This window comes from Anabrus simplex, chromosome 2 (assembly GCF_040414725.1).
Source record: "Anabrus simplex isolate iqAnaSimp1 chromosome 2, ASM4041472v1, whole genome shotgun sequence".
NCBI classification, from domain to species: Eukaryota; Metazoa; Arthropoda; class Insecta; order Orthoptera; family Tettigoniidae; genus Anabrus; species Anabrus simplex.
In genome coordinates this window covers 697,715,491-697,733,863 of record NC_090266.1, presented here as the reverse complement: position 1 = coordinate 697,733,863, position 18,373 = coordinate 697,715,491, and the positions used below count along the sequence as shown (strand labels likewise).

Here is an 18,373-nt window from a genome sequence, read left to right as displayed (position 1 = left end):
CTCCAGAAATCAATTGAATGGTCACCTGAAACTATGTTTTAGAAGATTTAAGCTTCTCTATTGGACTTTTTAATCATAAATTTGCTATAAGGATATACAAGAAACTTCATTGTCAAAGTCTTAATACTTTCTCAATTTAGGCGGTTATTACTTATATACTAAGCATTAAGAAAATCTTGACCGGGCGAGTTGGCCGTGCGCGTAGAGGCGCGCGGCTGTGAGCTTGCATCCGGGAGATAGTAGGTTCGAATCCCACTATTGGCAGCCCTGAAAATGGTTTTCCGTGGTTTCCCATTTTCACACCAGGCAAATGCTGGGGCTGTACCATAATTAAGGCCACGGCCGCTTCCTTCCAACTCCTAGGCCTTTCCTATCCCATCATCGCCATAAGACCTATCTGTGTCGGTGCGACGTAAAGCCCCTAGCAAAAAAAAAAAAGAAAAAGAAAAAAGAAAATCTTGTACTGGGGTACAAAGAATATTTGAAATGGAAGGAATAGGAAAATTAAAAGTGTTTTGTAATTCTGGTATGTAGATTTAACCTCTCAGCATGGGAGGACTTTCACTACCTGGCTACCCTGTGCTGCGGAAGGAGTAGAGCACCAAGCATACTGTGAGTTCAGGCTTTTAGTTAATCGGGCATTACTGACAAACGATTCAATGAATTTAACCACCATTTTCAGTTTGTTATTAATGCGTAAATACACAAACATTATAAGTTATTGGAATTATCTAAGGTCATTGAAGTGGAGGAATCTTGTAATGCTTTCAAATCGAACCAAATATAAGAGCAGCTAGTAGCGTTTATTTATTTTTAGGAATAAGATCTCAATATAGGTTTCTGTACTACGCTCATTAACATATACAAAGCAAAACTTCACGCATTTCCTGCACAGTAACTGGTACCCGTTCATTTACCCTCGGTCGAAACAGAAATAACATACCGTCTGACTGCATGTGATGTTTAGCATTAATGTCTATCTGTTCTATTGCCATCTTTACAAACTCGACAGTAAAAACTGAACATTTTTCTCAGGATATAAGCAGTTCCTTCCAGCATTATGAGGCCCACGATCTGCCGTAATCATTTCCCTTTGCCCTCTGTAATTATCCATGTCTTCCCACATAAACCCAGCATCAATAACATTACGGAGGATATTTTCCCGTGTATCAAAAGGAACATCAATGTCATGATTACTCATTCTCCGATTCCATATCCCAGTCCTCGCTTAACGAGACAAAATTTTCCGTATCATCATTCCGTAAAATAATTTTCAAATTTGCGATCACAAGAAAAGGTTTAGGTGCCATGATGTCAACAACAGAATTTGTTGCTTTTTCAGATGCGATGTACATAGTTGATAAAAACTCGATAGATATGCACATCAAATGAAATATCGATGGCTTCGTCTATAGATATCTCATACTACAACATTTGTAATAGTTCAAGAACTGTTCACTACATAGAAACACAAAGCAGAAACTGCTACGTGCGTGCAATGTACGTCACTCCGCGACAGAGAGCGTTGAGGAGTCGGTGTGCAGTGTACAGCACTTCATGTTGAGTGGTTAAGGAAAGAGGTAGTGTTATGACAGGCATAGTTTGATGACCCATTCAGTGGTAAAGGAAATATTTCTGGTATTGTTTTACATTGAACAACTGATGATTAGGATGAATTAGGATTAGCATGAGATAAGGATAAGTTGCTAGGTGTTGAGTGAAAGCAGTGATCACTGTGCTCAATTTGGGAAGAAATGCAAAAACTGTTCAGGTACATCTTTGATTTATGCTTTAGGCAAAAAGTATGGATGAATTGCAAAAGAGGCAGGAGGGAGGCAGAAGAAAAAAGAAAAAAGATGTCATTCATTGCAAATAAGATGAATGAAATCCTGCTTAGTTTCATACCAGAGATTGGTTTCCAGGTCCAGATTTCCTCTTTGTGGCAAGTAGTTGAAAAAGGCTATGAAAGAAATAGTTACGCTTCTGTTTTGTAAATCTGAAGATATAGGGTAGAGTAGCAAAAAAAAGGAAGAATATTGGCCTAATCAAAGATTATGGTATCAACGGTGAGATGTAAATTATTTAGTTACAGAATTTGAATGCTCCTCCTCCCCCCCCCCTCCTCCCCCCCACCTCCTCCCCCCCCTCCTCCTCCCCCCCTCCTCCTCCCTCCCCCCCAAAGCAATAAAGTATGGTATATCCTTGGGATATTTTTGTTTTATCCTTCTATTGCCCTATTACCTGCAATCAAAATCATTTGTTAATAAGCTTTGCAATCCTCCACTGCCATTTTTCATAGTTTTGATGGATTATTTTCTGGAAAGAATGGCATGGGGATGATGACCATAATGTTTGGTCCCTGAAAGTAGCAATCATTTAATGGCAGGGTAGATTTAGGTTAAATGTTAATCTTGTAAATGGTTTGGGCCATGCCAGTGACTTATTTGTAATTGCTAACTTTGTTGTAAACAAGTATTATTCCGTAAAACTTCAAGAGAAGTTTAGTTAATCTCGAATAAATTTTATTATTTCGAAGTTTGGTTTTGAAGAGACCTTAAATTTTGAATGTCAGGTGGGAGTTACGAGATTAGAGCAGGTGACCATTCGTAGTGCATATGCTCTGTATTCTTCTAGAATGACATTGCAGTGAGTGAAATCAAATTTGTGTGAAGCAAACCTAATGCTTTAATGGTAACCAACAAATGGAACCAGTAGATAGCGACCCAAGAATAAATTTACATCCTCCAACCTGTTCCGAAATAGAGAAGGCCTTGAAACAGATAAGAACTGGAAATCACCCGGTATGGATAATATCGCGCCAGAAATACTTAAAGCAGATATTGAGACCTCGGCAAAATTATTGCACCCCCAGTTGGAAAGGATCTGGAATGAAGAAAAGCTACCAGCTGAATGGAAGAAAGGCCTGATTGTTAAGATACCAAAGAAAGGGGATATTACGAAGTGTGATAATTGGAGGAGAATTACATTGTTGTCGGTACCAAGTAAGGTGCTTTCAAGGGTGATTTTAGAGCGGGTGAAGGATGTTGTGGAATTGCGGCTGGTTTTTGTAAACACCGTAGCTGTGTCGATCTCATAAACACTCTGAGAATCATCTTGGAACAAAGTGCAGAATGGCAGAACACCCTCTACTTGACTCTGTAAATAGAAGAGTTATGTGGCAAACACTTGAAGAATATGGTATACCACAAAAGATTCTGAATATTATAAAGGATTTGTACGAGGGTTATAAATGTCAGGTTCTGCATATGGGGGATCTTACTGAACCAGTAGATGTTAGAAGGCCTTGTTTTTGTAGATGAAATCTGCCTACTGGCTCAACGGTTCAGAGATATGGAAGAGAAGATTAAGCAGTTGAAGGAGGAGGCAGAGGATGCTGGACTTAAAATAAATATTAATAAGACCAAGGAGATAAGGGTCAATTCCAAGATTGATGATAAATTGTCTATAGATGATAAAGAAGTAGAACAACTAGACTCCTTCATATATCTTGGGAGTATGGTTACTACGACTGGAGGAGCAGAAGAAGACATTAAGAGTCGTATCAGGAAAGCGAATGGTGCTTTTGTTCAATTGTATCCTAGATGGAGAAACAAGAACATTTCTAGAAAAACTAAGTTACGACTTCTTAACACAAATGTTAAGTCCATTCTGCTTTATAGCTGTGAAACGTAGAAAGTTACCCAGAAGACGACTAAACAACTGCAAGTCTTCATGAATCGCTGTCTAAGACGTATCATCAACAGAAGATGGCCGGATGTTATTTCAAATGAAGATCTATGGGAAGAAACTAACCAACAGCCAATTGAAATGCAGATAAGGGAGAGAAAATGGCGTTGGATAGGACATACTTTAAGGAAGCCCACTGGAGCCATTGAAAAGGCAGCGCTCGACTGGAACCCCCAAGGCGCTAGAAAGCGCGGACGTCCGAAGAAGACCTGGAAAAAGACGATCGAAGAAGAATGTCTTAACAGTTTGAAAAACTTGGAATGAAGTGAAGAGGTTAGCCAACAATAGGAACAGATTGAAGTGTTTCACGGAAGCCCTATGCTCCAGGAGGAGCAACAGGAAATAAGTAAGTCAAACCTAATGCTTTGAGTTTACAGTTCCATCCTATGATATTCTGTGAGAAGAAAGTGAATATACAGAGTTCATCCTTCCATTCCTCCCTTTCCTAGTTGTCTACAATGTACAAAAACAAATGCTGGGTGAGAACAATAATAGAAAGGTACTTTTAATTAGAATATTAAGGAATGGACACTAAGTACTTATTTTCTCAATGAATTCAGTAAATTGGAGCAGAATGTTTTTCCTCATTGAAAATCATTTAGGATGATGGTTACTTAGTTATACTTCCCCCTTGTAACAATAATTGCCACCAGAAAAATTATTCAGTAATATTATAGAATTGTCAACTGATTTTATGTACTTTTCTCAATAGCGTGACAGATGGTTTGAAAAGACCATCCGCAGAAAAGGGTTCATCATAAAGAAAATGGAAGAAGATGGTGCTTGCTTGTTTCGAGCTGTAGCTGACCAGGTGTATGGTGACCAGGATATGCATACTGTTGTCAGGAATCACTGCATGGATTATATAGTAAGTGATATATTAAATATTATTGACTCCTAATGTTCAGTATCCTGTGACTAAATTTGTACTCAATTTCATGAACAAGGTAAGCAAGGTTCAACTGCTCTTCCATTTATCCATTCAGAGTAGGAGCAGTATGTATGTGATAATAATTAAACCTAGGGCAATAATGCTTCTTCAGAAATTGGACTGGAAAGATATGCAAGCATTATATATTTTTGTCTTGAAACTAAAATAGCTTTCTTCTGCCCAAAAGTTATGCAACATGTCTCGGCAACATAAAGACTGTTTATTACAATGCATGCAGGTTTCCAAAACATATATTTTTGTCTTGAAACTAAAATAGCTTTCTTCTGCCCAAAAGTTATGCAACATGTCTCGGCAACATAAAGACTGTTTATTACAATGCATGCAGGTTTCCAAAACATTTCCATCAGCTATCTCTAAAATAGTTCTCAAGTCTTCACTACTTTTCAGTGATAATTATGTTCATCGTCTGGAGTGTACACACAAGTACTATTTCCGTGTTACATGGAATTTAATCTAAACCATGAAATCTCGTGAGAAATGCTCATAAAGGTAAACATTAATGTGTTTGTTTGAACTGAAAACTAATGTTAAGAAGCTTGTCAAAACTAGTTTACTAGTCACCAGAGTGAATATGTATTGACGGCTGTAGGCTATTACTCCTGTTGTACGTTATCATTTCATGTGGTATCTGCTTTGTTATTAATAAGTAGAGGCAGCCATTTGTTATGAACATTATAGCCTAATTTCATCACATTTCTCCTTTTCAGCAATAAAGCTAACCAAAAGATAGTTGATAGCATATTTGCAGTAAAACATATTTTATTCTTATGTATGAAAAGTGAGAGAGGTATGCTTCTGTTGAAAAGAATGGGTGTTTGGAAAAATGTCATCTCACTACTTTAACAAATAGGGCCTAGCCTACATTTATAATTTACACGTCAGTCTGTAAAAGAAAGAGATATCACAAGTTCCATTTTACTGGAAGTCAGAGCTGTTCTCCTGCAGGCATTGTTATAAAACATTGAAAATGACCTATCACTATCAACATTATTGACTGGCATACAAAAAGCCTTCATAGCAGCTTCCACAAAATCCCACATTCTGATTTCAGGGAAAGAAGAAAGGCAGTCGAATCAATATCTTTACCTGTTCCACATGAACTACAAATTGGATCCCTAAACACTGTGGTTCAAGATATTCTGATATTGAAAGTTCTCATAGGATTGTGAATCAAGGACTCCATCGCTGCCTGTCTCCCCACCACTCTTCTCCTTTTTTAAGTACATCTTCTGGTTTTCCTCCCCTCTTCTCTATGCACTCCCACACTGAATCTGTCCACCTCTTTCGGGGTCTTCCTTGTGGTCTCTTTCCTGTTTACTTCTCTGATAAAGCTATTTTTTTTGGCACACTCTCTTCTCCCATTCTCATCATATGCCCATACCACTTCAGCTTTGTTGTTTCTATCCTGTCCTGAAGTTTCAAGATTCCTGTCCTTTTCCTTATCTCTTCATTTCTAATTCTATCCTTTCTGGTCTTGCCCTCAATACCTCTTAGAAATTTCATCTCCGCTGCCTGGCCTGTATTCTAATCTCCTCTCATTTTGTTGTAGTCCACGATCCAGCTGCATAGGTTAGTATGGGTTCATAATAGGTTGAATATAATACTTTCTTGAAAAGAATTTTTCTTTCCTCTGAGTTTTAGAAGAAAATCTTAATATTGGTTTACAAGACCATTTCTTTGGGACATCATAGTTCCACAAAATACCCCTTACACTCTGGTAGAGGCTGTTTGCTTGTTGTATTTTTTTCCCAATTTCCTCGGTTATCTTTCCATCTTCTGTGATCACACCTCCCAAGTACTTGAAACTTTTAACCACTTCCAGAAGTTTACATTCAGTTTTATCTTTCCTCTTCCTTCCTTCCTTCCTTCCTTCCTTCCTTCCTTCCTTCCTTCCTTCCTTCCTTCCTTCCCTCCTTCCCCCTTGTCATCACTATTGTTTTACTTTTCTCTGTGCTTACTTTCATCCCAAATTTTTCTATCTCTTGATTCCATATACCTACTTGTTTTTGTACTTCCGTTTCATCCTTACCCCATATCACTATCATCTGCAAACAACATGGCTTTTGTTGCTTGTCTTCCCAATCTCTGTTTAACCCTTTGCGAGTCGGGTTTCTTGGCCCACTGCACACCCCAAAATTTAGGTTTTTGCACATGTTTGTAAAACAACCCTCAATAGGCATTATATTTTGATGAAACGAATGAATTTAACACAGTATGTTAACAAGACATCAAACAACTAGTTTAAGCACAAAAATTGTGAAACATAATTTTTAGTAATGTTTTTTGGTATGATAATCCTCAAAACAAGGTGCAGGGCAGAGAGTTTTGTTGCACTCCTTACAAATAGTCCTTGGGTTCCTTTTCTCCCTTCTTGATGTGTGAGCACACACATGGCACACTCTGGAAGGGGGTCTTCTTCCTGGTTCATTTGGGGGGATAAGGCGCTTTATTTACTTTTATTTACCTTCGTTCACTTCGGACGTGGCGGCTGTAAGACCGCATCCTCACTTTCATTTAAGTCTTCATCACTTGAATTATTTCCAGATATACCTCCTACATCGTCTTCATCACTGTCTTCAAATACTGAACAATCACTTTCATCATTCATAAGAATTTCACGAACTGTATCGTCGCTTGTAAGCAAGTCAGCTCGATTTGGCGCAGCCATTTTCAACTGTTTGCAATTGACTCTCTAAAGCTGAAGACATAGGTATATTCCTTTCAACGTCAAGTAAACATGACTTATTTCACTTTTCCGGAACGTGCTCATAAGCTACTCGGTCTCAACCATCCACAATGCGAGTGTCCTAAACTTGTCATTCTGCCGACAGTAGGACAAAAAAGAAAATATTGTTTCTTTAAGTTCATAAACTGTTCTTTCGGGACCTTGAAGCAGTGTATTCAGTTCATTCAGATACTGAAGCTGATATACTATGAAAGCAGCCCTGCTAGATACATGGCTAAAAGAAGGGACAAATTTAATCTGGAAGGGGTTCGTGATAAGGAATAAAACGAAGAAAAAGCGGGGAAAGAAGGGGAGAACTTCGGGCGGAATTTCATTATTAGTTAAAGAAGAACTAAGTGATCAAGTCATAGATATAGAAAATGAGCTTGAAGAGGTATTAGGGGTTAGGTTTAAAATGGAGGGGGGGGGGGGGTTGGAAAAAAAGAATGTGTGTTGGGTTTTATATACAACCTTCCAAGGGGATCAATATATGCGAATGATTACTTCTTCGGTGGCCTGATAAGGAAATTAATATTATTAGTGGAAAGTACGAAGAGGATGGACTTATTTTGTTAGGGGACTTAAATGCAAGAATAGGAAGCTCTTGTCCAGAGTATGGTAAAGAAGTAAGGAGAGTAAAGATGGGAGATAGGAAAAGTGAAGATAAAGTGAGAAATTTTTACGGTCAGAAGTTGTTAGAAGTATGCAGGGCATGTGAATTGTACATTCTAAATGGGTGGTGGCAGGGTGATGAGGAAGGAAAAATGACTTATATTACATACGAAGGAGTTAGTGTTACTGAGCACCGGGCTGAGTGGCTCAAGACGGTTAAGGCGCTGGCCTTCTAACCCCAACTTGGCAGGTTCGATCCTGGCTCAGTCCGGTGGTATTTGAAGGTGCTCAAATACGACAGCCCCGTGTCGGTAGATTTACTGGCACGTAAAAGAACTCCTGCGGGACTAAATTCCGGCACCTCGACGTCTCCGAAGACCTTAAAAAGTAGTTAGTGGAACATAAAGCAAATAACATTATTATTAGTGTTATTGATCTGATTATGAGTTTGGATGATATGTTTGACAGAATTAACAGGATGGGAGTGGTGGATTGGCTGGAATCCCACCACTCCCCGGTATATATAATCGTAAATAGGGATGGGGTGCAGGAGAGAAGAGTTCAGGAAGAGAATGGAGTGTGGGAGGTCGGAGAGTTCCTAAGTATATCTGGTCAGAGGAGGGGAGAGCGAAGTTATGCAAATATCTGGAGGGGGATGAATTCCAGATCATCAGGGTGGGGACTGAGGCAGCATTGAAAGGTAATAATATTGACAGAGCTGTAGAGCTTTTGGAGTATCCTGGGAGGAAAATAGCTGAGGAGAAATCATACAGGAATAAGAATAGAGGGGTGGGAGAGGGTTGGTTCGATAAGGAATGTAAGGAAAAAAGGAAGCCAGTGCTGAGAGCGTTGGCTGAGTTCAGGAAGCATGGTGAGAAAACATTTTGCAGGATGAGGAAAGAATTCAAGAATATGATACGAGAGAAGAAAAAGGTTTGGCAGGAGGCTCAAACGGAAGCTTTAAATAGGGAGTGCAAGAACAGGGAAGGAGAAAAGGTGTGGGCGAGGGTTAAAAAAAAAAACAGGGGGACGAGTAGAGTGACGAAACCGAAAATCGGGTATGGAACATGGGTAGAGTACTTCCAGGAATTATTAGGAGAATAGGAAGGGTGGGTTAAGGTCGACGGAGGTGATAAAGTAGATAGGGGGCTAGAGAGGGGCTGCCAAGAGCTGGAAAAAGAATAACAGATGAGGAGGTGAGAGTAGTGATAAAAAATTTGAAGACCAGGACTGCGGGTGCAGAAAGTGGGATAACTAATGTGTATTGGAAGGAAGTAGCAAAAAATAAGCAGATGATAGAGTGTCTGGTAACATTCTTCAACAAGTTATTTGAGGGGGCGAAATTCCCTAAAGAATGGCAGAAGGGGATTATATGTCCTATTTATAAAAATAAAGGGGCAGGACTAATCCCAGTAATTATAGAGGTATAACCCTGCTGGACTCCCTGAGCAAGTTGTACACGGGTATTCTAGCAAATAGATCGAGGAAGTGGACAGAGGCTTACTCAATTATATCGTGTTTTCAAAATGGATTTAGGAAGGGGAGGATAAGGGCTGATAATTTAATGATCGTGAGAACCATAATTGATAAATATGTAAGAAAAGCAGGAGCCAAAGTATTTATTGCCACAATTGACTTCCAGAAGGCGTTTGATACAGTGAGCAGGGAGGCCCTGTTTGAAAAATTGGGGAGGGTTGGGGTGGTAGAGAAGATCAGAAGAGCGATCAGAAGTATATATGAGAAAGTCTATTGTAGCATTAGGGTGGAAGAAGGGGTGGTGAGTGGAGTGGTTGAGTCGAAAGTTGGGTTGAAACAGGGATGCAAATTGTCGCCAATCCTTTCCCTATTGTTTATGAACGACCTACTAGATGGCCATGTAGAGAGTAAATGGGCTTATCCAGTACTAGGCAAACAAGAAATTCCAGGATTAATCTTTGCCGATGATGTGTTGTTGCTGTCGTTAACAGCTGGGGGTTTGCAAAAACGTTTGAATAAAGTAGGGTGTTTTGCGGAGAAATGGTCATTGAAGATCAACAGTAAGAAGTCTAAGGTGATGGTATGCAGGAAATGGAATAAAAAGAAACCAGGAGTAAAGTGGGCAATAAACGGGGAAGAGATTGAGGTGGTGGAAACGATGGAGTACCTGGGGGTGATGCTGAATAGAAATGGTAGTTGGATGGAGCAGATTAGGCGTATTAAATGGAAAGCCCAAGCATCACTCTCAGTAAATAGGATATTGGAAAATAAATTTAGGGGAGCAAGCTATGCTATACAAAGTATGGTATTCAACACTGTAGTTAAGGGTAAAATGCTATATGCTTCGGAGGTTTGGGGAGTAGAAAAAGAGTGTGTGATATTAGAGCAGGTAGAGAGTAGGTTCTGCAAGATAGTTACAGGCCTACCCTTGTGCAGGCTACCCTAAAAATGTTTCTGAGAGTAAATCGGATGCTAAATCTGAGAGTGGCAAATGTAAATAGGGGGGTGAGGTGGTTGTTAGGTGTATATGTTAACAAAGGTTGGACTAAGTTAAAAGTAAATACATTGTGCGTATTTTGTGGTGAAGAAAGGAAAGATTTTCATTTGCTGAAAGGAATGCTGGAAGAGAGACGGATGTTTAACAAACATCAGTTGGAGTAGCTTTCTCATCCGTGCAATGAAGATAAGCTTTTGAGGTGGATAGTGGCGGAATGGAAAAGTGCTGGGAATTTGTGTAGGTTTTTGTCTAAAACCAGAAACAGATGTTCAATTGAGGATTGTTATTTTTCTCCGTTAAGTTCGATTAGGTTGTGTAAACTGTAAGATCGGGAGGAAAAAAAATGAAGATGTATATCAACAGAAAAGTAAGTAAAATACACTTACAGTATATTTCACAATACATATCATAGACGTTCTCTAACAGAAAACCTTTTTCTTTCTTTCTTTCTTCCATTTTAGATATTTTGACACAGCTATCACAAATTACGAAGGAAGGAACACTCACCATGCTACTCCAAAACATTGGGCATTAAACTTAAGACAACCTGACCTCGAGCAGTGCTCAAGTTATATGAACATTTCAACTCGATTTACTCGTTCCACCAAAATTGGCACTTTAAATATACAATATATAACTCCTTCAACATAGAAATCATAAAGTGTGTTAATAAAACATCAAGACTAGCGATACTTCATAAACAAACTTTCAGATAATTTTAGACTTCCTATTGATGCAAATTTTACCACAACATTGTATTATTTAAATTTAGAAATAAGCTGTCTTAAACTTCGAATAAGTAGTGTGTAACATTGTAATATAGAAATCAAGAGTGTTTTAAAGGAACATCAAGACCAGTGACACTTCACAATGAACTTTTAGATAATTTTACACTTCTACAATTCTCATTGACACATGTTTTATCACAACAGTGTAACATTTAAAGTTAGAAATAAGTCATCCTAAACTTAGAATAACAAAAACCAAGATTCTTCAGCAGCTGAAGATGGCCTGTTATAAAGGCCGAAACTGGTACTGAAAAATGTTTTAATTACTTTAATATAAATAAAAGTATTGATTAGGTGGGAAATCCGGCGTTATAATTGTGATCATTGGTAGCACTACATAAAAAGAACTTCATTTTTTAAGCACGTATTGTGAACCATAACACTTGTAAAGGGTAGCACTGTTAAAAATAAATGTGGTAATTTCCCTTTATCATCTTTGCAATGCAAAAAACACATTAACTGTGTTACAGATGAAATATCAGCCGATTCATCACCTGTGAGAGGGAATGACTACACTCGGACAATTTTGCAAGGTTTTATATTTTATTTGACATGCGATGAGGCCAAACGCCTGGAAACCATACAGTTGCTTAAGGACACTTGTTTAACTGCATTTATTAAAACTGTTTGGTACTTTTGAGGTACCCATTTAACGAGAGTCTTACAGAACGGTACACTATTCTGGTTGTAAATCATAATCCATGTTGGACAGGTTTGTGAGAGACGTCTATAAACACTTCAGTTGAAAGTTTGTTTATGTTGTTGTTAGATGAAAAATATTTCTGTTATCCATTTAGCTGTAATTTGAATCCTTGAATATTTTGTTGCCCCGCTTCTATCGCTATCGGACATTCATCAGCAAAAGTTTTGTGACAAGTAGAGTCTGGATGTTTAGGCAGTAATAGGTTAGAATGCAAACTAATTTGTCTAGTAGGAAGTGTCTTCTAGCCCACTCTTCGTAATGTAACGAGAGTAATACAACTTCTAGTGGTTCTAGGAGGCCTTGCCCCTAAATTTAATGCAAATCTCATAGCAGAACTGTTGTCCAGGCTAGACTATACTTGTACTTTCTTCAGTAAGTTTGCATTCTAACCTGTTAATTTCTCAACATCCCTAGTGTCTTTGATAGTTTGCTTTCCTAAATCTTGATAAGAATGCGTGACACAAAATAAAAGTAACTCCAGTATTATAGTTTATCACAACTAGAATTTCTTCTTCCCACTCACCTTGGAAACAGTAATTTTCCTTCTTTTTAAGATCACAGCTTTTTCTGGAATCTTCCTATGACGTAGAAGGCTTTCTACACTATGCTTCCATTTCACAAATTTATCCATTTACTGTTTAAACAAACTAATTCTCCACAAGCAAAGTTGATACTGACTGGTGGTGAATCCTTTTCTAGCAGGTACTGGTCTGCTGCTAACAGGTGACCTTTACTTCTCAGAAGGCAGCAGCTGGACTCGGTGGGATGCCATTTGTGTGCTGCTACCTTTCCATCTCCATGTGCCCACTTTAATCTTTCCATAACCTCCGGAACTGCTGCTAATTTGCTAGACGGAACCTAAATTCGTGCCCATATTTCAGAAAGGTAATACCATGAACTAGCATCCCACCTCACTTATATAGAGTGCAAATGCTTGGAATTCATGATTAAACCAGTCAGTGAAAATGAAAACCTACATTTTTTTTTTCAGTCTTTGACCGGGTCAGGGATGTAATGAATGAACCATATACAGGCTATTAGTACGATGGGGTCGCCACTCCCAAAGTGATATATTAATGGCTGATAGATGCTGTGAAATGAGAATGGATAGTGTCACTGGAAGGAAAGATGACAGGGAAAACTGGAGTTCCCGGAGAAAAACCTGTCCCGTCTCCACTTTTTCCAGCACAAATGTCACGTGGAGGGACCGGGATTTGAACCACGGTATCCAGCGGTGAGAGGCCTACGCGCTGCCTTCTCAGCCACGGAGGCTCCTAAACCAGTCAATGCTAACCTGAAAATATAAGTTGTGCGCTGACAGGAGCCCTGTGCTAAACACATAAATTTATCTTTTCATGCAGGCTCACTTTGCAGCAACCGATCAGTTCAAATGTTGCGCCAGAAATTCAGGGAAGTTCTAAAGGAGAGGTAGTCCAAGTTTCCTCATATTTACATTAAGACTAAGTTTCCTAGCAATGATGAAATATATATATTCTGTGCTTCCAGCCACAACAACAAAAATGGCTGCACCGGGAAAGAGGAGATGCCTTGGTAGTGGTGAAATTCAAAAATTTTTAGTTGATAGTGATGCAGATGATGACTTTCTGCACAATGAAAGTGACTGTGAATATCATACCTGCCAACCCTTCCGATTTACCCGGAATCTCTCCGTTTTTTAACTCGTCTTCCGTTTTTCTGATTTATTTTTAATTCTTCCTATTTTTGACCAATATAACCTCCAGTACAGTCAATACTCTTCCCCTGGGATAAAGGATAAATTTTAATGTGCTTGTGTAATTTACCCAACTTCATTTTCAAGCATTTTTGTTTGATGCTTTATTACGCGAGTGTATCGTCCGTCGCCTTCATGTATTGTGTTTCCTGCTCGCTACAGCAGCATGTGTGCCTTACAGCTGGGGATTCGGAATGGTAATCGTCTTACAAGCAAGAGAGGCTAGTGACTCAGTTAATCGGGATGAAAGAATGAGTTTTATATTGTGTGATTCGCGCAATATTAACATCGTTTCTGCGCATAATTTCATTGGAATTGTATGCCACATGTTTTTTCTATCGGTTCTGTGCTTTTTCCCGTGTCAGAGACGTATGTTAATAATGTATGAGACATACCGATCTGTTTTGTATGTGGTAGTATTTCAGTGCATTTTTGTTTATTCTTCATAATTTTAATGAATTGAATGTATTTCAGGGAGTTGTGTCGGTGACAGTTTCTGGTATTTTCTCTTCACGTTATGGCCAAAAAACATAACAAACGTTATATCCAAATGTTCGGAGATCCCTATAAAATTAAATTTCCGTTCATTTTGCAGTGTAATAAAGGAAACTATAATGCGAATCACCTCGGGAGATAAATTTTATTTCGAGTTATCGAAATTTCGAGATAGAGAGAGTACCGTTTTTGAGCATGTATGGCACATAATTGAATCATATGTATCTACGGGCTTTTACTGAATGCATTATGTTTAACGGTACTTTAAAATATACAAAGAAACTCTATTTTATGGCATCACTTTAAGTATAACACTTATTATAGTAAATTTTTAGAAGACAGGACACAGTACATACACTAGTGAAATAAGAAACATAGCTCTGTTAACACTTTTGGAACAAAATCTGTTAGTCTCTTCTGTTCGTTGCGGTTAACCTTTCCTCCCTTCACGTTGAATCTTCTTGTCAATACACGCAGCCGAGTTTCGTAAATGGAGCTTGTCATCCGCGACTTCTGGGCTTGCTTTCGTACGTGACCGGTAATTAATTGACACCAGAGAAACGGCAAGGCTTTGCCGATTTGCCGATCACTAGAAGTTTGAGTTTTTTGGTTGCCGTCATATTAGTTTCCAGCTTCACCGGAACCCTTTCTTTATTTGTTAACTGTTCCTCACAAACCGTGAATGCCGTATTGCACAGTTAATGTTGCACAAAATTCGAGTTACAGAGTATTTTTTGCTTCAAGGGAGGAAATGTTTGCTTCGAGAAATCGAAAAATTCGTATAACCGAATTTCGAGAATAGAGAAATAAATACACATCAAGAATAGGACAGACGGCCGGAAAATCTAAGTTAGTTTGAGATATTGAAAATTCGAGGAATGGAGGTTAGAGATATCGAGGTTCGACTGTGTTGTTATTCGTATGTATGTGTCATAAATGAGAGTGATTAGGTACATTTCCTTGTAACCATTTAAATGTGTTTTTTAGTTTAAGATTTTAAATTTAATGGTCAATTCACATTGTAACTGTAGATATGTATGCTTTTTATCCTGTTTTTTTTTTTTCACGTAGACCGTGGCGCAATATATGTGATGAAATCCATGAATTAAAAAATCTTCCTATTTTTGATTTCTAAAAGTTGGCAGCTATGGAATATAATATTAAAGGTGTTGTAATAAAATGTGACAGTGAAGATGCAGACAGTGAGAATGACATGAGTGAGGAAAACGAAGGTGAGAAAAGTTGACCTCCACTAGTGAAACAGAAATAAATAAGTCATAATTTTCTTGGATTGCTGGTCAGTTTTCTCCAATACTTCACACTTCCCTTTTCACGTAATTATGTGATCATTCTCCGAAAATAGATTTCTTTCTGTGTTTGTTCAGTTCTGCATTGGTATAGGTTATTGTGGAGACTACTAATGAGTATTACAAGATCTTAACAGTTTACCCACTTTCTACAAATAGTAGACTTCAAAAGTGGAATGATACAAATATGAATGGAAATTTGTGTTTTTTTTGCACTTACAGTGCTAATGACAAGCTGAGAAAACGTGTGTCAACCATATGATGTAGGGTTGTGTGTTATACCTTGCTTTGAACAATACCACAGTAATGTCAATTTTTAGACTTTGATCATCACCATTGTAAATTTATGCATACCGCCTGGTGGCTGTGATTGTTAAGGCGCTTAAGTCTAAACGGTCTGACACCATGGTTAGCTGGTTCAAGTCCCGTTGGTTGAAAAAATTTCGCCATGAGAATGTTGTCTGGGAGGTAGGGGAGGTGATGGTATACAATTTTTAATCACTAGATTGCGTGCTAAAAGCCTGGATTAGATTCCAAACCTCTCTGCAGTGCTCATATGGAGTGAGGGCATATGACACTGTTGATGGTGATTCGTCCGTCAGATGGAGACGTTAAACCTTGTACAGACCCCTTGCTGCTGACAGGAGTAGGCTATGTGCTGGCACCGGGATTCATCCTCTCCCTACTATCATATATAACGTACCGGGCGAGTTGGCCGTGCGCGTAGAGGCGCGCGGCTGTGAGCTTGCATCCGGGAGGTAGTGGGTTCGAATCCCACTATCGGCAGCCCTGAAGATGGTTTTCCGTGGTTTCCCATTTTCACACCAGGCAAATGCTGGGGCTGTACCTTAATTAAGGCCACGGCCGCTTCCTTCCAACTCCTAGGCCTTTCCTATCCCATCGTCGCCATAAGACCTATCTGTGTCGGTGCGACGTAAAGGCCCTAGCATATATAACGTCATTCATTTCATCTTATTAACTCCTCTGATGAGGTTGACGTCAGGGAGGGCAACTGGTCATAAAAGCCTGCCATGACAGATTCATCACACCTCATACCCGACCCCGTAGAGAAACGGGACAAGGGTTGGACAAATAAACAATTTTAAATTTATGCTTAATTTCAATTTATTATCTTAAAATGTCAGTTAACCCCTCAGCGTCGCAGCCATTTAAATAGCTTCCTACCCCGCGGCCGGATGAGATTTCAACTACGCGCGACTGAAATACATGAATTCACTTAAAGCGTTACTACAAGTATAAGAGTAGCCCGATTTTCACGAAATTTGGAAATCCTTATGACAGAACTATGTACATGCAGATAACTACATAATAGTTTCACATTTCCTTAGTAATTTAGTTCCGTGTGATAGAGTTCGAAGCACTCTTTGAGACAGGGACTTAAGTCACACTCCTGGCAGCAGTACACTGACGTCTTCTTTTCGCTGTGTTTTGAACACAGGATACAATGTCTCTGAGGTTTGGATTTCCAACTCTTGGGTGCTAATTTCCTGGTAAAATGTCTTTCCTGCAACCTTGGAACTGTATTATCTGATGCGCGCCGGCCTTGAATATTTCGTCTCCCTCCCGAGCGCATTTTGTAAACAAACCTTTCACCAACTGAACCCGATAAGGTAATTGCTCAATATTTGTCTTTGTGACCTGTGTGAGTATTATTAGAGAATGTAGCAATCAGAATTCACCGTTGAAAACTTCTCTTTGACCTGTATAAGTATCTATATTCTCTTACACAAAATTTCCAAGTACTGTTTCCTCCTCCTGTCGTCACTCTCATCATTTACCACTGCTACATCATCTATTTCATTATCACTGCTGCTTATACTGTCACTACTACTTCCGACTAAACTTTCATATTAATTATACAACATTTCAAGCACGTTACTGTCAGTCATACCACGGCTGAGCGCCGTGCGTCACACGGACTGATGAAGCTGCAGCGAGACCGAAAGCAGCAGGACGAAACTGAATGAGGGGAATAACATTTATGACGAAACAAACCAACTCGATACATATTTCAGATGAAAAGTCGAGACATCGTCTTTCAAACGAGATATATACCATGAACAACTGGTTCTCGTATCGTATGACAGAAAGCAGCACTAACTGATGCCTACACAGAGCGCTCGTGGAGAGTTACGAAAATATTACAAGCTGAGAAATAAAGACAAATATAATAAATAAACCGCACTCCCAATGTACAAATAGAGCAAAGAACATCACACGAAAAGACAAACTTCTCAGATCATCATTTCCTTATTTTATTCTGTGGGAAAGAATGAAGCAAACAGATTTTTAAAAAAGCAAGAGATTAGTGCTCAGACTTATTTGACAAATAATTATCCTTGCAAAAACAACTACATTATAACGATTTTTCAATTCTTATTTACAACAATGATAAACCCGAAAATGTCTTCTTGGAAACAAAACAATTTGCATATCAGTAACTCCAAAACTCTTCGCGCTATAGCCGTAAATGTGAAACCATGTATGGGTCTATACCACGTATAGAGGTCGGCGCTGAGGGGTTAAATAACTAGTAAAGATATTTTTGAATAATTGCACATTCCTGGGGGAAATACCCAGTACAGACGGAGTACGTATGCATTAAAAAACTAGCATTGAAAGGGTTAAGATCTGCTGGTATTTGCGTGCACTTTTTGAGGTAACGCAAGCACCCTGTTTTAAAGGTAGAACCAAATTGGGAATATCTGTTTCATGTTGTACTGGAGTAAGTTATATGGTTTCAAGTACAAGTATCGATTTTCAAAAGTCCTCGAATGCATTATATTAGATTCTGCACATTTTAAAAAACACTTGATCG

At 38.8% G+C, this 18,373-nt stretch overlaps 1 protein-coding gene across 1 annotated transcript in view; it reads left to right on the top strand.

The window, feature by feature from the left end:
* Duba (Deubiquitinating enzyme A) overlaps window positions 1-18,373 on the top strand; it is a 255,239-nt gene that overhangs the window by 74,149 nt on the left and 162,717 nt on the right. Inside the window, exon 4 of the mRNA XM_067139359.2 lies at window positions 4,460-4,615. Coding sequence (XP_066995460.1) covers window positions 4,460-4,615 — 156 coding nt within the window. The remainder of the gene's footprint in view (window positions 1-4,459; window positions 4,616-18,373) is intronic.